Raw genomic sequence first — 21708 nt, 5'->3', positions numbered from 1 at the left:
AGATTATTAATAAGCCACTGACTTTAATCATAATAGTTAGGAAGTTGAATTTTAAGTTAATTTATGTAAAATATGCGCAAATAAAGTTTCGTATGTAGGTGCGAAATATACCTGCAAAACAATTGCTTAACTTTCAATAAATCTCAAGCTCATTTTTGTCGAAAATGTAAAATTGTTTACGCCTTTTATATACTCTCTATGTTGCAAATCAAAAAGAGTTGTGTTTAAATGAAAAAATTGAGAAAAAGATAATAAGATATGTTATAGATATTATAAAAGAAAAACCCAAAACACTTGCAATATCAAATATTCCTCATTATCAAAGAGCTTTTTCTTAAACTGTTGAAAATGATTTCTCTCAACATATGTAACTCTGGCCAGCTAAAATTTTGATTAGTTACCTCAATAAATAATATATAAATAATAGTTTATGAAGGTCGCTTGAGTCACTCATCTTATCTATTTAAGTGTCTATAGAGTATCTTAGGAGAGGGTGCCCTATCACTTAATTCACCTTAAATATCTTTCGAAAATATCTCATTCTCAGACATGTTCTATCATGAATTTTAAAAGTAACAGCTATTTGTTTAAAAACTTCTCTTGAAGACTCAAGCCACTCTAGATTTGTTGTCATCATCTTATTAAAATATCATATCTGACTCTATCCAGCTCAACTGAACTGCTATTGCATAAGCAAACTCTGAAGAGTATCTGCTAGTCGCTTACTCTTCTGATCCACTCAATTCACTCCATATATCCTCCAATAGGTGTGTACCATATTGAATTTCATTTGACTTTAGTCGTTAATGGATTTTGCGCTGGTTTTTGACAGATTCGTTAATTGACAATGGAGCAGAAGTTTAGCACGCCGAGAGCAGCCATATGAAGCTGCATCCCCTGCATGAGCAGTCGGGCGATCGACCGGTTGGGCATGAGATGACGATCATCATCATCTTTAGTAGACGCTTAAAATCATTATGGCATAAAAGCAAAATCAGCTATTGTAACACTTAACGGTTTCCTGCTGTCTGCGCAGAGCTTCAAGCTTCAAGCTCAAGTGAAGTTTATTTACGTTTTTTTTTCATTCTAGCGATAAACGTTTCATGTTCCGCGCCTCGAACCCAACCTGGGACATGTTCTAATCCTGTTGATCTCGCACATTTTGCGTGGCCGCACGTACACACACACACACACACACACACACACACACACACACACACACACATGCACACTTACATATTTGCATATGTGTATGTTGTTGTTGTCGTTTCGGATGTGATCTCTGGTGCTGGCATTTGTTTCGACAGTGGTAGGTTCTATGGCATATCGCTGACAGAAGTCAACTGTCATGTTGTATGTTTCATGTATGCAAATGACGGAAGTCTGGCAAGCTTTTAACGACTCTTGATACCCTGTTATCACCGAATTGCAATTGCGTGCAACCCTGACTAGTCAATGATAACGTTATGGAACGGTTTTATATTAATCATCATGAATATGGAAAAGAATCGAGTTTTATTTTGAATAAAGTCTTCGACAGATTAGGCTTACCTCACACGTTTAGCTAATACCAAACTATAAGAATACGAACTTACATTAGATGTTCAATCAGCTCAACTTTTTATTTAGTTGAGTGTCGAAAGTCTTATCGTTGTCGGCTTCAATGATTGAACTTACACAAACCTCGAACAAAATGTAATGCTCTTATACGAAATTGGAATTTGGGTTAGAATTAGAAAAATGTTTTCTTTTGGAAGTATTAAAGTCAAGTTGTCATCTACAGCAGAGAATATTGTTGAGAATCCCGAAATTTATACTTTTTTTTTTTTCAATCAGTACTGAGAAAATAATCTGTAGATGAGAAAACAAGTGGAAACGCCATTTAAGGATTCGAATCATTTATTTGGGTGGAATACTGGAAAAAAATTAATAAATTGCAAAAATACAAATATATGTAAGTGAAAATAAAAAGTCAAAAATATAAATAAATGTGATATATAATAAGTCACAATACAAAAAAATTAATTTATGACAAAAATACAACTATAAGTGAAAATAAAAAAAAATTAAATATAAATAAATGTGATATATAATAAATCACAAAAAGTTGCAATATAAATTGAAAATATTCAATATTATAAAAAAAAAAATTATTTAACAAAAAAATAAAATTGTTAAAACAAAAAAAAAAAAAATATGGTAAAACAAAAAGCGAATTTAATGGGTTGAAAAACTTTTTAAATAGTAAGCCTTATGATATTTACACAGATTCCGCTGTGCAGGCGTATCTATGATTATGAAAGCCTTGCGCTGTAAACACTGCCTAACTTGATTCCAATTTGTTAATCAAGTTTAATATTTGTCGTTAACATAGTTCTGGCTAATTCGCATTTAAGTCATTGAGCAAACTCTTGTTTCACAATCGCTACGATTGCGTCCAGAACAGGTAATGTTACAGCTCTGGCCAGATTGGCGACCTGTTCGTGATTATGACTGTCATTTGCTCTCTCTCTCTCTTTCTCGCTCTCTCTCTTGGTTCCTCGTGTGCCCCTCAATCTTGGCAAAGAATAGAGTTCAAAAGGCATATTTTTATGATTATGAGTGCACTTAAAGTTTGTGAGGCCTTTTTGAAGCAATTATTTCGACATGATCCGAGACGCGGCTTGGTATATAAAGTTGCAGTCATGGTAGCCAAACGGGCGACTGAGACACTGAGCGGACGAGCGAGCGAGCGAGTGAGTGAGTGAGCGTTGTTCCACTTTTCGATTCTCACTAATTGATCAATCGATTTTACAGTGAATGAAATGTGAAATCCTATACGAACCGATATAGTCATGCCGCATCCATAAATAGACTCTGGGCCGACTTGTGCATTTGGTTTCATTCATAAAAATTGTAAGAATGGCGGCCGGCTTAGCTTTCGTTCGTGGCAGCGGCAGCCAATTTTGTAATTACAACAACAACAACAACAACGAAGCCAGCCAAACGGGGCCCTCGTTTGTGCGGGTATTAGGCGGCCGAAACGAACCTTTTTGGGTTGTGCTTCGAATAAAGACATTTGTGCCAGTTTTTCAATATGGTCGGACGATCCGATCCATTGGCCGCCTATTTCCAACGCTACTCGTACTCTCCATTCATTCATTAAGGCTTGCAACTAATTTTGTTGTTTTCTTCTTCTTTTCTCTCTTGCAGGTAAGCTACCTTTGTCCGGCAATAATTCCATTCATAATGCTTATCTATGTCGGCCCAAGCGATACTACTTACTATCTCTAAGTAGCTCCAATTCGTGCCAAGGACGGACGAAGAGGCGATAGCTTGGTATTTGGTAATAGATAAGTTAGTTAAGCTGCATAGATTCGGACAGGCAACAACTGAAAGTAACATGGAAAACTTACTCAAGAGTAATAAAATTAAGTAAAGCTAAAAAATGCATACAAATAGCTTGAAGAAATAGACAAAAGCAGTTTCAACTGGGATGGACTTGCAGTCGCGGTGCCACACTAAATGCTTGTACTGTGATTTAAGACTTTGAAACTCCTCGAAGCATTAAACGATCATGAATCGACAACGACAACGATGACGATGACGATGACAATGACGTTGACGATGGCGATGACGATGACGATGACGATGACGATGATGCCGACATCAACATCGACATCGACATCGGCGACGTGGTCCCATCATGTTCACTTTCACTTAGTGTCAACAAGGCAGTTGCAGCTGCAGCTGACGTTGATAATCATTGATCTTCATCGCAGCGAGCGCAATGCATTTGAGTGCCCGACTGTGGCCCCTGTGGCTCGGCCCCGTTCCGCCCCCTTGCCACAGATCGATGGCTGCGAAATTTATGTGCAAGACTTGACTTTGCCTATCGAAGGTTCGTTGCCATTTCTCGATTGTCGTACGAACGCAGTTTAGCCGCTTTTCCTGCTCCGTCCTTACGTTGAAAACGAAAGTAGCTATGCCTTTGACTGTCTGGCGAAAATTTATGCTGTCGCGCAATTATTTCGATACCCATTGCAAATGCCAAAATAGAAGAGGGTATACCAAGTTTTGCTCAAGTGTACGTCGGGTATGAGTACGAAGAAGTTTAAGTTAAAATTATTAAATAATAACTCTCATTATCTAAATTAATTTATTTATCATATAATAAATATGATTAATATATATTATTATTTTTTGAAAATTATTTTTTATTTTAATTTTAATATAAATTGATATAGGATACATGATGAATATTAATTAACTATCAAAATATTTATTAAATATATTTAAAAATATCACAAAATTTAATAATCATATCTATTATTCTCAAAAAATTGATAAAAACTTTTTATCAATTCATAGATTTCTAATTAATAAATATTCTTAGTAAGACATGGGAACCTTTTTTTGTATATCTATAAAGATAGATCTACCACTATATTAAAACATTTTTATTTATAGTAATATCCTTATTCATAAATGCATTTGCAATTAAAGCCTTACAGGATTAAATTAAATTACTTTATAAGGAGTTTTAACCAAAGTTTTTGAAGACTTGAATCTAATAAGATACCTCTAAAAATGCAGACCCATTTCTTTGCCCAAAAAAAAATTTATTTTATAAACATAAAAAATAATAACATATTTTAATCATATTAATTTAAAACATGTATATATTTTTTGCATGTTCCTATATTTAGTTTTAACTTTAAGTAAGTTATGTAAATAAAAAAAATTATTTCCATGAAAAAGGCAGAAATTCACTTAAAGATGGGTATCGCGTTGCCCAACCCCCAATTCATTTTCACATTGCCTGTTGCGTGACTCTATGTACTTTTTGACTCTTAAACTTTTCCTCTGCACTGGTCATGCTATCTGCTTAATCATGTGTGCTTAGCAAAGACGTCACAAGGTAGATTCGAGAAGATGATAACAGCGCCTAAATATTTATAAATAAATGCGGTACGAGCCTACAGTTAAGCAGCCATATTTCATATTTTTTGAGCACAAACAGAAATCATTACCATTTCCTTTTCTCTGTTGGAGTTGAAATAGGTTTTAGGCTAAAAATAATGTTTCTCTGTTTAGCAGCAATTTGCCTTGCACTGTTTCCAAACTATTGCCTGGGCTCGTTGGCCGGCTCGTTATGTGTTAGTTAATTGGCAACGAGTTGTTGACCTTTCTCGATGAACCAACTCGATTTTCCGTTTTCCAAAACTCATCCAACTTTCGCATGAGGCCCCCCGAAGCGTTGACATTTAATGATGGATTTGACACACAAGGGCAAGCAACAATTTTGTTGCTTATTTACGGACTTTGATTGTATGACGTCTTGTTGTCTGCTGCCTGTTGTCCGTTGTCCGTTGCCTTTTGACTGTTTCGAAGTAAACATGATTAATTTGCACTGCCTTACCACTTTTTTTGTTGCGGGTGGTCCTTTTGCAGATAAACGTTGTGCAACAGCCATTAAAAATGCTGATTGATTTACGAACAAAGCAAATCGCATTAATTCAGATTGATTTTAAACAGAAAGCAGTTATGTGAATGATCGTGTTTCGATGTGTCACGCAAGCGTAAAAAGTTCGGGAATGCCTGAACAAAACTAAACAGGTGCAATGTGACCATATCTGCAGCGAGATTAGCTACCAAAAACGTCAAATGAATGCAGTTTGTGAATGATTCAGAGTATAATACATGATCTTAAAGGAGCATTGAAAGACTTCACTTGTTTAGTGTGACCGTATATTTAGCACAAAATCTCAGCAAGCAACAAGCAAATATACGAATTAAATATAGGCGTAAGACGTTAGTATGAATGATCATGCCGAAGCCTTAATTAGGAAAAACTCCAATAGAACTAAAAAACAAAGGTGTGACCGTTGAATTTATAAGCCAATAGATTAAATACATATTGATAAGAACGTTTACCATTTTTTATTAGCCTTAACATTTGCTTAAAAATTTCACGGCAAGTCTAAATTCTAATTCTAGAAACGTTTAAGTATTCTACAATTCTTAGCCATGTGACATTAGCAATGAGATTAAATGAAATTTCAATATTCAAATGAATATCCATTTAAGTGAAATTCCAACATTCTCTAAAAACATTGAGTGTGGCCGTTTATTTAGCTGACTGAACCTTTTATCAAGCAGTTTCATTTCCCTTGAATTTCACATTACTCACGCCTCACTGAGCCTAATCAATGATAATAAATTTGTAATGTTAGTAACTGCCTGGCCAAATGGGAATCCATTTGCCAACTTGGTCACACTTGGCGATTGCGAACTTTCCTTTTCATTTTGCATTTTGCAGTTTGCAGTTCGAATTTTATTCACTTTCGTTTTGTGCACTTGGAGCTCAGCGCTGCCAAAGTATTTTATGTATTTTTAAATGCATTTCTAAATGAATTGTAATATGTATGGCTGTATGAGTCGCCCGTCGTCGTCGTCGTCGTCATCGTCGTTGCCAGGCACGACCTGCGATGCCTATCTATCTATTCCAAGAGGCAAAACGCCAAAAACCAAAAGAGTCTTTGACTTCGTCGCCCTCGCCTTCGCCGTCTCGAACTGCTTAGCTTCAGCTCACGTGGGTCTCTTGAAAATAAAAATCAAATGCAAACACAAGACACAAAACACATGTGGCGCCCAAATTCAGAGAAACAATCCAACCAGTCAAACAATAAAACAGTTGAGGTGATTTTTACTTTTACTTGCCAAGGCTCATGTGCACGATTTTCCCGCCAACCAGCCAGCCAGCCAGCAGCCAAAACGTCGATTCCAAATGCCAACTTTCAAATGGCATAAATGAAGAGACGACAGCGACAGACAATAACCGCAACAACAACAACTACAGCAACAGCAACAGCAACAAAAAACAACAATCATGATTGTACAATAGCTATACGCATTGAGCTACCTATAAAACCTATAAACTTCAGAAAAAAACACCTCGAGCCCGATTCAAACAGTTTTGGCTCTCTATTGCTCTCTCGTATTTCGTCAAGTGTGAAATGCTGTCTGTTTTTTTTTTTTATACCCTGAACCCATTGAAAATGGGAAATCAGGGTATAATGTTTTTGTGTAAAAGTATGTAACAGGCAGAAGGAATCATCGCAGACCCCACAAAGTATATATATTCTTGATCAGCACGATGAGCTGAGTCGATATAGCCCTGTCCGTCTGTCCGTCCGTCCGTCCGTCCGTCCGTCCGTCCGTCCGTCCGTCCGTCCGTATGAACGCCGAGATCTCAGAAGATATAAGAGCTAGAGAGCTGAAATTTTTTATGCATACTCGTGTATACCATACGCAGTACGAGTTTGCTTTATTTTTTCGATACCTCATCCGATAACTTTTTTATCGAGAATAATCGAAAAATTGATTTTGTTTTTTGAGCCTCATTGGAATACTATTATACGTAGAGACTTCAGATTTACTGTGTATATATATATGATGAATACAAAAATTTTGTAATCAACAGATTTTAGATACCACGCCCCCTTCGCCACCAATTTGCAAAAAACGTATTTCAAGTACTAGAGACTTGTGCTTTAGAATGTACACACATTTTGACCATATGATTACGCTCTGAAAATTTCATTAAGATTGCATGTCTACAAAAAAAGTTATTTATCAAATAAATTCTTATACCATTGCCCACACTGCAGCGCAGCCCAAGCGCAGTCGCTGCTTACTGCGCAGTTAGCCGAGCGCAGGCGCGTGAGGGTGGATGCATGTGTATGTATGTGTGCGTGCATAAAAGAAGTGCAGAATGATAAGAATATCAGCTTGGAGGGTTCAGGGTATCTCCTAGTCGAGCAGTCTCGACTAGAGTCTTCTTACTTGTTTTTATATGTTTTGGCCATTGTTTTTATTATCATTGTCTGGCCGACTCCACAATTTCCATTAGAAAATCAATTTTTGACAACTCTTCTATTGTAATAGCTCAGACAATACCGAACGCATTTTCCATCCTTTGTGTGTGGCCAGCTTTGTATAGTTAACAATTTTCAGGGGAATCTAAAGTCAAAAGTAAAGTTTCAATTATTTTCGCCTTTGTGTTGGCTTTGGGAGTGTGGAAGCTTAGAAGTGAATTACAATGGAGTCAGTGTGGAGAATAGATCTCTGTTGATGGCGAGGAGTTGCAGGCATGTCTATAGAGGCTAACCGCATCTCTGCAGCCCTGTGCCAAGCACCCTTTTGCCATGACGAGCTTTACGATAATAGCACAACATCTGGCGGTTGCCTCATCTCGCTGTCGGGCAGATGCAGTTGCTGCGCAATGCTCAACGAAAGTGAAAATGCTATGCGACCTGAGCTGCCAGAGTTGTTGTTGTTGTTGTTGTTGTTGATGGTGGCTAAAGTCATGTTTTTTGTTGCCGCTGTCGTTGCCTTTGCTGTTGTTGTCTTGTTTCGCCTGTTACACAATGGGCACGCCCAGTGCGATGGGACAATGCGTTGAAAGATAACACAAAAAGCGCCGAAAAGTTGCAGCAAGTGCACGCTGTCGAGGGACAATAATATTCTGGGCAGAGGGCCCAGAAAAACTGGTCAAGCGATTTATAAATCGGTTAGCTGGGCCATCGATCCGCATCGGCATCAGACAAACGATCTGCAGCGCCACGCACCGCCTGGGGTATAAGGCAACGCAAGGCAAGGCTCTCTGCATTTTATATATATTTCTTTAATGGAGCTTGAACCGTAATGCGCTCTGCGGGGCAACGACCACAGAGAGCGAGCGCATTGCATCGACGACATTCGCTTTCATTTCGCCTCTGATGTTGGTCACTCGATGCATTCAATGCGACTAGCCGTGTCGTGTCGTGTCGTGCCGTGCCGTGCCGTATCGTGCTGTTTCGTGCCTTGCCGTGCAGTGTAGTCGGTGCCATGGCGTGCCATTACTTTGCCACTTCCACTGTAGTATATTCACAGCCAACTTCCACGCCCCAGCGCTCTTTGGCGCTCTCCGGCATCTCCATCTTCCTCCATGGGGCCTCCATCTGGCATGCTGGCATGCACTTGCCGCGATCGCTGCTCATCGGCTCATTCGATTGTTGCACTTGATGTTTGGCTCGCATTCCCATTCCCATTCCAATTCCCATTCGCTTTCGATTTCTTTTGAGCTTTCGATTCGAATACCCTTGAAACTGCAGTCGGGTATAGCTGACAGCTGCCTGCGAGAGTGTGAGACTAATGCGACGTTTATAATCGCTAGTTTAATTTAATTCATATATTCATATTTAAATTGAACTACTTTCTCCCTTTTACTTGGTAAACGTAATATGTGAAAAATTAATTGCAAAAAAAAAAAAAAAAATCATATCTCAATCGATATGTAAATATAATATTATATAAATTATGTTTTATATTGTGTCTTTGTTTCGGTTTTCTGGAAAAAAATCAAGTACAGATTATTTTGTATAAATATTTTTCAGCTCTAAATAAATTTTCAATTTATTGCAGTAGGTATTTGAGAAATGTACATAAATTTTATTTAATATTGTGTTGTTGGATATTATGGATTATCGGTTTACAGCAATATTCTTCTATTATGTCATATTATATTAGCTAATTATTTAATTTTTTTTAACTAAATAAATTTAACTTAATTTTCGTTATCGTTTATTAATGATTTTATATTTTTTTAAATATAATTCCATTCATACTAAGTTTTACTTATGAGTTTTTAAAGTTCTTTAAATTTAGACTAAAATAGTTTCTTAAAGTTATATTAACTATCGAGACATAAAAGTTGTTTTCTTTTCTCTGACTATTAAATCTGAGTAATTGGGGAATCAACCTTCAATTATGTATATACACATATGTATATATATATAAATAATTTTGATCTATGATACTACTTCTCACCTGTTGCATAAGTAAATGAAATACCATTGAAGTTGTTAAAGTAAGAGAGATATCGATAATAGCTTATCGATAATCGATTATTATTTTTTAAATGCACTATCACGCTGTGAATTTCAAGCATCTGGGAGCACCTAATTACTTTTAGATTAACAAAATGCTGATTAGGAATATATGGCCATACACGTTGACATCTTGCTTGTCATTTAATCCCCTGATTTTCCCCATTTCCAATTTGCTCAGGGCGTACAAAATAAATATTGATGTGCAGCGAAAATGCGTAATTCTGATGCAGCACGCGGAGGGCGACCTCGACGAAAATGATGTCGATCAACCTGTTTGTTTTGGTCGGCGGAGCGTTTTGTCTCTTTCAAGATTTGTCCAAGATACCACTTTCTACGTGGCGCGGCGGGGCGCTCGATAAGTAAGCGTGCGAAACTTATTAATCATATGGCATCATAGCCGCGCATGCAGACGGTTCGGCTCGGCTCGGTTCGGGTTACATGTGTGTGGTACTTATGAATGTGGCCAGATTAGCTGGCATTGGTTAAATCGCGGCTAATAACCGACAGTGGCCCTTGATCAACAGCTGGCGGGTCGAGCACTTTCATTTTTATTTCGAGTCATGGTCGGCTTCATGCCGGAGATGACGATCGCAGCCACAACGGCTGCCCCGTCATTGATCGTCGTTGGAAAGTTGTTCTCGCACATTAATTATAAGGCTGTTTTTTTTTTTTTTTGTAATTTTTACATTTTTTTATCATCAGTTGCCAGACCTGACGACCACACGTGCAGCGAAATATTCGATTCCGAAATCGAAAAGTTTCATTCATGCATCAATTTGTGCTCGCATCGTGCGACCATGTCGCGACTCACTTATTGCCACATTGAAGGGGCTCCACTTGTAACGTAATTGTAATGAATGCATAAACGCTTTTCTGATATGAAAATAGTTAACGTTTTCCCATCGACAAATGACAGCTTATCGATATCAAGTTGAGATTTCAATTACATTGATAGTATTAAGACTGATCGGTAAAAATTTTCACTTCATAAGTAAATGCAAGCAGACGAAAGGAAACAGAAAGTGAATAAATGTTTATTTACTTTGCCTTAAATTGTATTTTTGTGTATTAATACCTTGTACTCGATTCATTTAGCAATTGAACATTAAGTAAAAGGAATGTTAAGGAATATTTATGAAATTCCAATAAATCATTCAAGTAATAACTAATGAATTTATGTACACTGCGTGTTATCAGTTTATTGCCCACATTCACTTTCTTCGATTACGTTCGAAGCCATTTAAGCTAGAGTGAAACGATTTTTATCAGCTTGACCAAAAATAAAACTATAATGCATAAATACTATATGTATATAATTATTGAAATATTTTTATTTAATAGCCCACCACTGAAATATTTGCAATTCGAATTCCATGTATTACGAGTGCTTAGAAAAATGCGATACAAACACAAAAATTTGTTTGTATCAGCAGGCGCCCTGAAGACTTCATTTGCTATACTCGATGTGTATGTATTATTGGCAGTGTATATAGTTATGTATGTAGGTATATACAGATGTAAGAGGTTGATCAAACTTGTTGCTTCTGCGGTATTTGCGGTTAATAATGATTAAGTCTTTGCTGTTGTTGTTGTCGGTGTTGTCGCTGCCTGGCTTGGGTTGGCTTGAAGCTTAACAACATTGAAAATACACACAGATATAAACAAACAAAGCTGGCAAGCAAACAACAATTCCAGACTCAAATTGAGTTAAAAGAGACAACAGCAGCAACAACAACAACAACTTTACAACAACAAAAGCAAACAACTTTCCACAAGCAAGTCGCAAGTTTGGCCATAGATTTGATTTGGAGTTGGACACGTTCACGTGTGCGTGAGCCTCTCGTGAGTCGCTCGCAGAGCCAAATCATATGTGTAAATATATAAGCCACATATATATACACTTATGTGTGTGTATATGTATATGTGTGTATAGTGTGTGTTTGTGTGTGTGCCGCAAATTGTTTATTTTTCAATCGGCATTAGCCGCAGCTGCTGCGTCGCACATGGAAAAGTGAAATTTTTCAGCAACACCTCGAATTTATGAGCAGAGCCGAATCTCCGTTAATGACTAGGCCGACTTTAAAACGAAAACGTGATTTTCGTTTTTGATTTGACATTTTGCAGTCGCACAGAAAAAAAACAAAGCTGAAGCTGTAGCTGCAGTCAAAGCTCTGGCTCGTTATCAAATTAATCGAAAACAAGTTGGCCGCAATTGAAAATCTTTTTTTGTTTAGCTGGTTTTACTCATCTCACAGCGCTCGACACTTGAATGTCATCGCTCGGTTGGCTTAATGTCATGCATCATGATTACACACGACCAACCTTCCTATTAATACATACATATATACATCATTATATATTTACATATATACATGTGTATATACTCTAATACTAATCGAATGCATTCTATATCTGTATCTGCACGCTTGCGCAACAGTTCGCGTCTCTGGCTGACTGTGTAAGTACTATATTTAAGCTATTCGTGGTTATTGATGTTTGTTGTTTTCAGTGAATTCAATCATTTTTGAAATTTTTTATTATAGACATTTTTATTTATCACTAATTAAACTTATAAGTTTACTTATTGCCTAATATTATAATAAATGTTAAACTTGTACAAATAAATATATATTGTATTTATTGAAATTATTGTCGCCTCATAAATGAAATAAATTAATTGCTATTAATTCCAAAGATTTGAGATTGCTCTTAAATTGTAAATTTGAAAAAAAGCTAAAAGAATTAAATTTAAAATTAAACTGGAACAGTCTTAATTTATATAAGTACTCAGTACTCAACGTAATTTCTTTTGAATGACGAAAAGAAATGTATTACAATTGAATATGATAATAAGACATTATCAGAATATAAAAGGACAAAAAAAAAAATGTTTCCTTAACAATGAATTTTTATGACATAATACACTATTATTAAATATGCTCTATATTAAGCATAACAATATAGAACAAAACATTTGTTATTGTCTATAACACAAAGGAAGTAGGTTAATTACGCTTCAGAAAATATGGCAACTATTGAAATTTGACAATTGAAATTTAACAATTGCAAATTTAGTTAAAAATGGAAAACACACGTTGTTGATATTTTGATTTAAAAATATGAGTATTTCATAAAAATGAATTATTTAATATACTGAATTGCATTTTAAATATTTATATCCATGCTAGTTTAATAATATTTATATATTTCTTTTATCATAAAGACACCCATCTATTTCCTTAATGATACATCCATATTTTATTTTATCATATTTATTTTTTATTGTAATTTGTATTTCATATAAAAGTAAACAATTACTTTCTTTTGATCACATTTATTTTATATTCTTACCTTATTATAATGAAACCCAATCTAAGAGGATGTAATCATATATTATTTACTAAATTAGTTGCATTTTTATTTATTATTATTATAAGAAAATCTTATTCCTCTCTAAGATAATAATTCATATATTGATTACAAATTTCTTTTGATAAGTAAATCAATTATCTCATATTTCTTATATTTTCTTACGCATATTCACTCAACTTGAATATCGACTCGGCTAAAGAAGTTAACTAAAAGTGACCCAAATCTCGGCATACCCTTCTATGTCACCTCGACCGTTTGAGCTGACAATACTATCAAGGGTTTTACCTGGTGACCCTGCATAAGACTACGACTGGCGCGACAAGCGATCAGTGATAGGGCAAAGTAATTCTCGTTTATTGTTTGTGGGGCGACGCGTGCAAATTACCAAGAGAGCTGCTAGCAGAGCTCCACTCCAAGCAAAGGCGGCGAGCTATAAGATCTTTTAACTATTTGTCATAAATACGTTAAGCGTGTGGGCCTTAAATGATATTTGCCTGAGCCCCGAAATGCTGAAACACTTCACACATAATTAACGCTGGAGCATTTTATTGGCATTCGTCATAGAATTGTACAATATTCGAGTTGAATAGTAATAGACGATCGGGGAGTTCAGTGAACAATAAGATCATCAAGTTCACAATGTTTCTTTTTTGGTTTTTTAGCATGTTTGACATTATTGTGAATCACTTTTCGTGTAATTTGTATTCCTAATTCCAGTTGCCTTAGTCAACAAATTAATTTATTATTTGTTCATTATTGTATTTTATTACTAATGCTAATTTGTTTCCGTTTTCAGGCATCACGCAAGGTGTCCAAATGCGGCTACTTGTTTGTGGCACCGGATTGGGACTTCTCGAATCCATTGTATAGAACTAAGGTGAGTTAAGATTGACTATAGTGCTGATTACCTAAGAACACACTCATTGTGAGAGACAATAAATTAATTTGCAAGTCTGCTGATGTCTAGAAAATGAATATTTTATGACAGAAGAGAACAATGTGATAGCTTCTGCGTATTGAACGTTTTAAGCCCCGTTAAGGGCTATTAAAAATGTTTATTTGATCACGAAACTTCTATTGAGAATTGAGTATATATGTTTATACATGTGTATATATATCTTTTATTTTATTATATTTTTTTTCGACTTCAATGGCTGCCGCATATCTGTAAATTTTTATAAGGCTATTAGTAACTTAGCTCTCTTAAACAAAAATAATCGCGTTTATTATGAAACTTAATGACAGCATTGATTTAGCAAGCCAGCTTCTACATGTCTAGGTAATATTGAAAAAAAAAATAAATAAATAAATAAATAATATTACTATGCAAGCTGAGAAGAAAACATAGTTTTCAAAACCCTTTTTTTTTTGCCATGAAGTCAGAAAGGATACTTAATTGCTCAATTGTTAAATTCTAAATTGGAATTTCTTAACAGTTGTCTTAAGCAACCAGATAATGTTGCATTCCCAGTAGACATTTAAGTCTACATTTCACTTTCTATAAATAAAACACTCTCGGAACGCAGAAAATCGGTATTTCTCATCTCTTTTCATATACTTAATGTAACTCTTATCTCTCGCAGCGCCTCTCTGATATTACCATACACTTAGTTCCTCTTCCACAACGATTTCACCCTCAAATCCCATTCGCTTATGATCATTAGAAGACTTGGGCATGGAGTGGTCATTGATTGATTCTATTCTCTTTTGTTCTATGTTCCAGTTGGAGCCAGGGAACTACAACATTTGCCTTTATATATTTGCTGCATTTTTAAACAGTATAACTATTACCTTGGATTACCTTGTTTTCTAAATGTATATTAAAAAGAATACTATATAACTTTAAATAAATAAATAAAGAATAATTTAATAGTCCGAGATTTTAGTATATAAAGACAAGATAGCAGCTCCTGCTTCGGCTCAGATCACTTTGAAAGGGTTTCTTCTTATAAAGCTTCTATTCTTCTCAACTCAAGAAAATATTCTGTTTGCGAAAGAGTAGAAAATTCATATAAATACCCAAAATCTAAACATTCCATTATTTTGTCAATCAAATTGCCTTCAATGAAATCCTTGAACTAGACTCGAGAGCACAAATATATGCAACTGATTGATGGTCAGCTCACTTTCCCAAATTTCCAATTGTCAATCGTGCAGCAAAAGTTGCATAGAGCAAATTGTTTGCCTTGCAAAAGACAAAAGCACTTGAGCGAATATTTGACAGCACGGAGCCCGGTCGATTAAAGAAAGTGCCAGTGGCCCTGACACTGGCAGCCAAAGCCCAGGACCCGCTACCCGGCACTGTAACTGCTGCAGCAATAGCAACGGCAGCAGCTGCTGGTCTGGACCAGGCAACGCCTATTCCTCTCCAGCCGATTCGTATCTCGACCAATTAGCGAATGACGTAGCGACGTGACGGCACTCAGCGCATCGTTAAGGCTGCGAAATACTTGTATGCAAATGCCTGGCCGGGGCCGGAGTTGCCGGTTTGAAGACGAACAGCGGGAACAACGGGGGCAGCGGGCAGCGGGCAGAGAACTAGTGGGGGCTTTCTAGAAATGGACAAGTGTCCACTGAGGCCAAAGCAACGTCAACGTCGACAACAACGACGACGACGACGACGATGATGATAATAATAAAAGTGTGTTCATGCGCATTGCGCATTTCCTTGTTAACAACATAAATTTACGTATGTTTTTTAATGGCTGGACAGGTATTTAATTAACAATTGCTGCATAGATTCACATCCAGCGTATCAACCGGATGTGTGCCTCTGTCTCTCTCTATCTCTCTCTGCCTGCCTGACTCTCTCTTTCTCTCATAGTCAACGACAAACATGTGATTTCGAGGGGTGTGGCTATAAATTTTCATGTGAGCAGTGAAATTATTTGAGAAATTCAAACAGCAACTCCGTTCGTACGGTCAGGTGTTGTGAAGGAATCGAATGTATCTCTCCCATTTTCTAGACCCCTCTCTTTCTCTCTCTCTCTCTCTTTCTCTCTCTTATGAGTATAGCTGCCAGCTCTGGGTGACCTACTAGAGTTGGTTATGTTTGCCTTTGTTGATCCATTTCTTGATCTATTCGCCAAACCCTTCGAGCCATAATTTGCCGTCTGCATTGGAGCAATTATAGCATTTCGCAGTTCACCGTTTACAGTTTACAGCTGTAGGTGCAGCCAATTTGTTTGTAGCACCAGCCTGGGCAGCACCAACTCTTTTGGATATTATTTATTCAGTCAATGTGCCCGCACCTCAAACCTGAACAGAGCTGAAAATTTTTTATTTTTTTTTTTTTGCAAAGGCCAGCAGCTATTTGTTTGAAAACTTGTTCAATATGCCCAGGGCTTTCTCTTTGGTGGCAAAAAATAATTAGATTTTCGAGTTCAAAACCCGAACGGCGTTTAGGCCATTTAATTAAATATCAATAGAAAATGAATTTGGAACAGAAAATGTATTAAATGCTTTAGAATTATTATTCTAAAATAATTTTTTTTTTTTTTTCTATTTGACTTTTTTATTTGAATATGGAAAACTGATTCCAGCTGAAAATAATAAATGAACTGCTATAACTGGAATGTGCATCTTTTGCATACAGCATTTTTCAGATATATAATTTGTGTGTCAATTATCGATCTTTGAATCTGTCACGCTTACTTCTTTCATTTACATCTATTTTCACTAGCCTAAACTTCAATGAGTTCAGGATATAATAAAGAACCGAAAATTATCAAAGGGTATTTATTTGTTTTTGTACTTTATGCATCATGTTTAGTCCAAAAATTCTTCGTAAATTATTTTATATCCTTACAATTCTCAAATAGACTGAATAGACTTTCAAAAACATGTATGCAACTTTTTATTTGATTTTATTTTTATTTTTAAATTCGGGACGAACATAATTGGAAATGGGTGCAATAAAAGTAAAGAATAAATATATTAAATTTCAATATTTTTTATTCTGAAATATATCTTAGAGTCTTGTATACTAAACAAGTAAGAAGACTCTAGTCGAGACTGCTCGACTAGGAGATACCCTGAACCCTCCAAGCTGATATTCTTATCATTCTGCACTTCTTTTATGCACGCACACATACAGACACATGCATCCACCCTCACGCGCCCGCGCTCTGCTAACTGCGCAGTAAGCAGCGACTGCGCTTGGGCTGCGCTGCAGTGTGGGCAATGGTATAAGAATTTATTTGATAAATAACTTTTTTTGTAGACATGCAATCTTAATGAAATTTTCAGAGCGTAATCATATGGTCAAAATGTGTGTACATTCTAAAGCACAAGTCTCTAGTACTTGAAATACGTTTTTTGCAAATTGGGGGCGGAGGGGTCGTGGTATCCAAAATCTGTTGATTACAAAATGTTTGTATTCATCATATATATATACACAATAAATCTGAAGTCTCTATGTCTAATAGTATTCCAATGAGGCTCAAAAAACAAAATCAATTTTTCGATTATTCTCGATAAAAAAGTTATCGGATGAGTTATCGAAAAAATAAAGCAAACTCGTACTGCGTATGGTATACACGAGTATGCACAAAAAATTTCAGCTCTCTAGCTTTTATATCTTCTGAGATCTCGGCGTTCATACGGACAGACGGACGGACGGACGGACGGACGGACGGACGGACAGACGGACAGGGCTATATCGACTCAGCTCATCGTGCTGATCAAGAATATATATACTTTGTGGGGTCTGCGATGATTCCTTCTGCCTGTTACATACTTTTACACAAAAACATTATACCCTAATTTCCCATTTTCAATGGGTTCAGGGTATAAAAATGTATATATAATTTTTGTCAGCTTCGACCGAACATATCTTGACTGGGTATCGATTATCATAAAAAGTAAACTCAATTTACATGTTATTAGCCGCCTTGGCTGCTCTTTATGGAATGGTCCGGCAATGTTTTAAATCAACATGAATCTCAGCTTACTAAAAAAAACAAGTAAGAAGACTCTAGTCGAGACTGCTCGACTAGGAGATACCCTGAACCCTCCAAGCTGATATTCTTATCATTCTGCACTTCTTTTATGCACGCACACATACATACACATGCATCCACCCTCACGTGCCTGTGCTCTGCTAACTGCGCAGTAAGCAGCGACTGCGCTTGGGCTGCGCTGCAGTGTGGGCAATAGTATGAGAATTTATTTGATGAATAACTTTTTTTGTAGACATGCAATCTTAATGAAATTTTCAGAGCGTAATCATATGGTCAAAATGTGTGTACATTCTAAAGCACAAGTCTCTAGTACTTGAAATACGTTTTTTACGAATTGGGGGCGAAGGGGGCGTGGTATCCAAAATCTGTTGATTACAAAATGTTTGTATTTATCATATATATATACACAGTAAATCTGAAGTCTCTATGTTTATTAGTACTCCGATGAGGCTCAAAAAACAAAATCAATTTTTCGATTATTCTCGATAAAAAAGTTATCGGATGAGTTATCGAAAAAATAAAGCAAACTCGTACTGCGTATGGTATACACGAGTATGCACAAAAAATTTCAGCTCTCTAGCTCTTATATCTTCTGAGATCTCGGCGTTCATACGGACGGACGGACGGACGGACGGACGGACGGACAGACGGACAGGGCTATATCGACTCAGCTCGTCGTGCTGATCAAGAATATATATACTTTATGGGGTCTGCGATGATTCCTTCTGCCTGTTACATACTTTTACACAAAAACATTATACCCTGATTTCCCATTTTCAATGGGTTCAGGGTATAAAAAAAAAACAATAAGATAAATTAACAATAAGATAAATTGAGAGCTATATATTGTGCACTAAAAATTTCGCATGCATAATTCCTCATAATTTCCTTTGACAACTTAAATGCAGTAATTTGGTGCAGATAATTTATCATTTAACTTGATAATGATTACACTTTCGAGTGCAATGGAACCTTGTTGGCATGGCCCTTATGGCTGTGGCAGTGCAGCAGCCACAGCCGCAACAGGTTACAAATACATAGCTACGCAGGTACATATACAGCCGCACCGTCTCTCTGCTTTCCTCTGCCGCGTCGGCTGCATTTATTAACGCGCTAGGAAACGGCTATAAAACGTACAGCTCAGAATTATGTAGATTTTTATCGGCGCGCCAAGTTTTCTGCATACAAAGTGCACAATTTTCATTTGTGAAAACCTGCCGAGCAGGCCAGAACGGAAAGACACACGGACGGGGCGGACGGACGGACGAATGGAGACACAACACGTGGGCAACATAAGCGTTGACTGAGCAGCAGCCGATAAGCCAATGTGGAGACAACTTCGGGCGGCTGAGGCTAGACTTGCAGCCAACTGCCCGCTGTGAAGGATAACCAAAAGCAAATCAGTGCCTGGAGCCAGCTCCCCTGCAGGAGTTCAATGGCCTGCGCTGACAACTAACCGGCGAAACGGAAGTGTTTGCTAGGCAAAAGCGGCTTGGCAGCAGCCGCGTGCGGTCGCCGATTCCTGTAATGCAGCAGATGATAATCACAATCATCTTGGCCACTGTCCAGAAATGTTGTTGATTGACATGCTGCCAGCCCAGAGAGTGAGACAGAAAGAGGGAGAGAGAGCAGACAGGCAACGTTGCGCGAATATCTTATAATTAAACCAGGAAGCGTTTGTGCTCCATGCTGCCGGCACCGGCCCAGTCCGAGTCTGGGCTGACCTGCAGCCATTTCAAGATCTGGAAATATTTATTAAAAATTATGCACGCATTAGTGCAGCATCTTGCCTAGCCGCTGTCTCTGGCTGGGAAGGCCTTACCTTTATTAAGGAAATGGTTTGCGTTACGAAAATTACACAAAATGTTGCGTATTACGATGCAGTTGTTGTTGTTGCTGTTGTTGTCGTGATTGCTGTTGTCCTCCTCGTGATTGCTGCCCACAGTTTATGGTCTGCTTGATGGCAGACCTCACTATAAAAAGCTTAACGATTGTGCGATAGGGGCCATTTCGGCTATTTAACGATACGCCCACAGTGAGTTGTCTTAATTTCCTGTTAAGTGATTGGAAAAACTAATTATACGCCGGAGAGAAAAGAAAGAAAGAGATAGAGGCAGCGAGATAGAGAGATAGGGAGAGAATGGTGCGGGATTCCTACCTATGTTGAACTTAAAAAGTCATATTACAACTAAAACACGCTTCGCATCTCCAAATAACGTAAACAAATTCGTTAGACGCTAATAGCAGTTGCAGCGTGACGGCAAAAAGAGCAGTGGGAAGTGGGAAGTGGGAAGCGGGCAGCGGGTGGTGGGTAGTGGGGCAACGAAACAATATGGAATCTCACGTTTGGCCAGAGTTCAGACAGACGACCGCACGTGGGCGTGCCAACTGGAACAGAACGGAACGAAATGAAATTAAATGAAATGAAATGTTGTTGCATGTGGGCGGAACATAGGAAATGCAATTAATGAATTGTTAATGAACTCAAATGCAACTTTATTTGTTTACTGTATTTATTTTGAGTGGAAATCGATATCTGTAGTTAGGTGGAAAAATATTTGATATGGACAAGGTGTTTTAATTGGTCTCTATTTAAGTTACAGAGGCTGTCTAGATTGTGCCAAGCAGCAGTTCATGTATATGCTAGTCGTGCAGCCACTATACCCATTTCTTCTATAAAATGTAAAGCACAAGCCACAATGCTTCATTCCATTCTCACTATACCTACTACTTCTATAGGATGAAACAACAAACAGTTCGGGTATATGCTAGTCGGGTTCGCTGTTCTAAACCGTGCACATTTTTTCTATGATGAAAGCCAAACGATCACTAGTATAAATAGCTGTAAGTTGTATGTAGCATATATCTCATATTACATATTACTAAAGTGCTACACGGACATATTCGATCATTATAGTTGTCAATTAAATAAATAATTAAAATATATTTTAAAAAATTAAATAAAAAAGATTGTAATATAATTTTTATTTATTTATTAATATTTATTCTTATTGTAAATTATTTGTTTGTATAATCTATTCTTATTGTTGTCTATTTTATAATTGAATATTGAAATTTAGCATTAAAATCTGCATATATCACCACTATATTATTTATTATTTTACCAATTTATTTCATTATGTATATTTTATTTTATATATTTATGCATATTTTAGATTCAGCAGGTGTCAGCTGAAAGACTTGAACCATTTGCAATGTGGGTCCTTTGATCCATTTAATCAACTGAACTAGTTTAGTTACAATAGGGGTCATGCTTTATTTCCATATAAGTTATTCAAGTTTATTTCTTATCTTATGCAGCCGTGTTGGTAATATATGCAAACACTACATCATATCCATGTACATATATATGTATAATTGCAAACATGATTTTTTTTGCAGCTTGCAATTCAAATGCCGCAAGTGGGTTAAGCACATACAACTAATTTGCATATAGAAGC

General features: G+C 36.8%; 2 protein-coding genes across 4 annotated transcripts in view; one reads left to right on the top strand and one right to left on the bottom strand.

The window, feature by feature from the left end:
• Nucleotides 1-21708, bottom strand: part of numb (NUMB endocytic adaptor protein) — a 187242-nt gene that overhangs the window by 100816 nt on the left and 64718 nt on the right. The window lies entirely within an intron of this gene.
• The window catches only part of osp (myosin phosphatase Rho interacting protein outspread), a 95692-nt gene that overhangs the window by 43204 nt on the left and 30780 nt on the right, over nucleotides 1-21708 (top strand). For 2 of the 3 annotated variants that reach the window (XM_030385314.2, XM_030385310.2), the window contains exons 2-3: nucleotides 12352-12372; nucleotides 14083-14163. In XM_030385314.2, coding sequence (XP_030241174.1) covers nucleotides 12352-12372; nucleotides 14083-14163 — 102 coding nt within the window. The remainder of the gene's footprint in view (nucleotides 1-12351; nucleotides 12373-14082; nucleotides 14164-21708) is intronic. The other variant, XM_030385312.2, reaches the window with a different exon arrangement.

Source organism: Drosophila navojoa, chromosome 3, assembly GCF_054131105.1.
Source record: "Drosophila navojoa isolate 15081-1374.11 chromosome 3, UAZ_NAV_1.0, whole genome shotgun sequence".
Lineage (NCBI taxonomy): Eukaryota > Metazoa > Arthropoda > Insecta > Diptera > Drosophilidae > Drosophila > Drosophila navojoa.
Note: the sequence above shows the minus strand (reverse complement) of the source record. Positions and strands in the feature narration are given on the sequence as shown.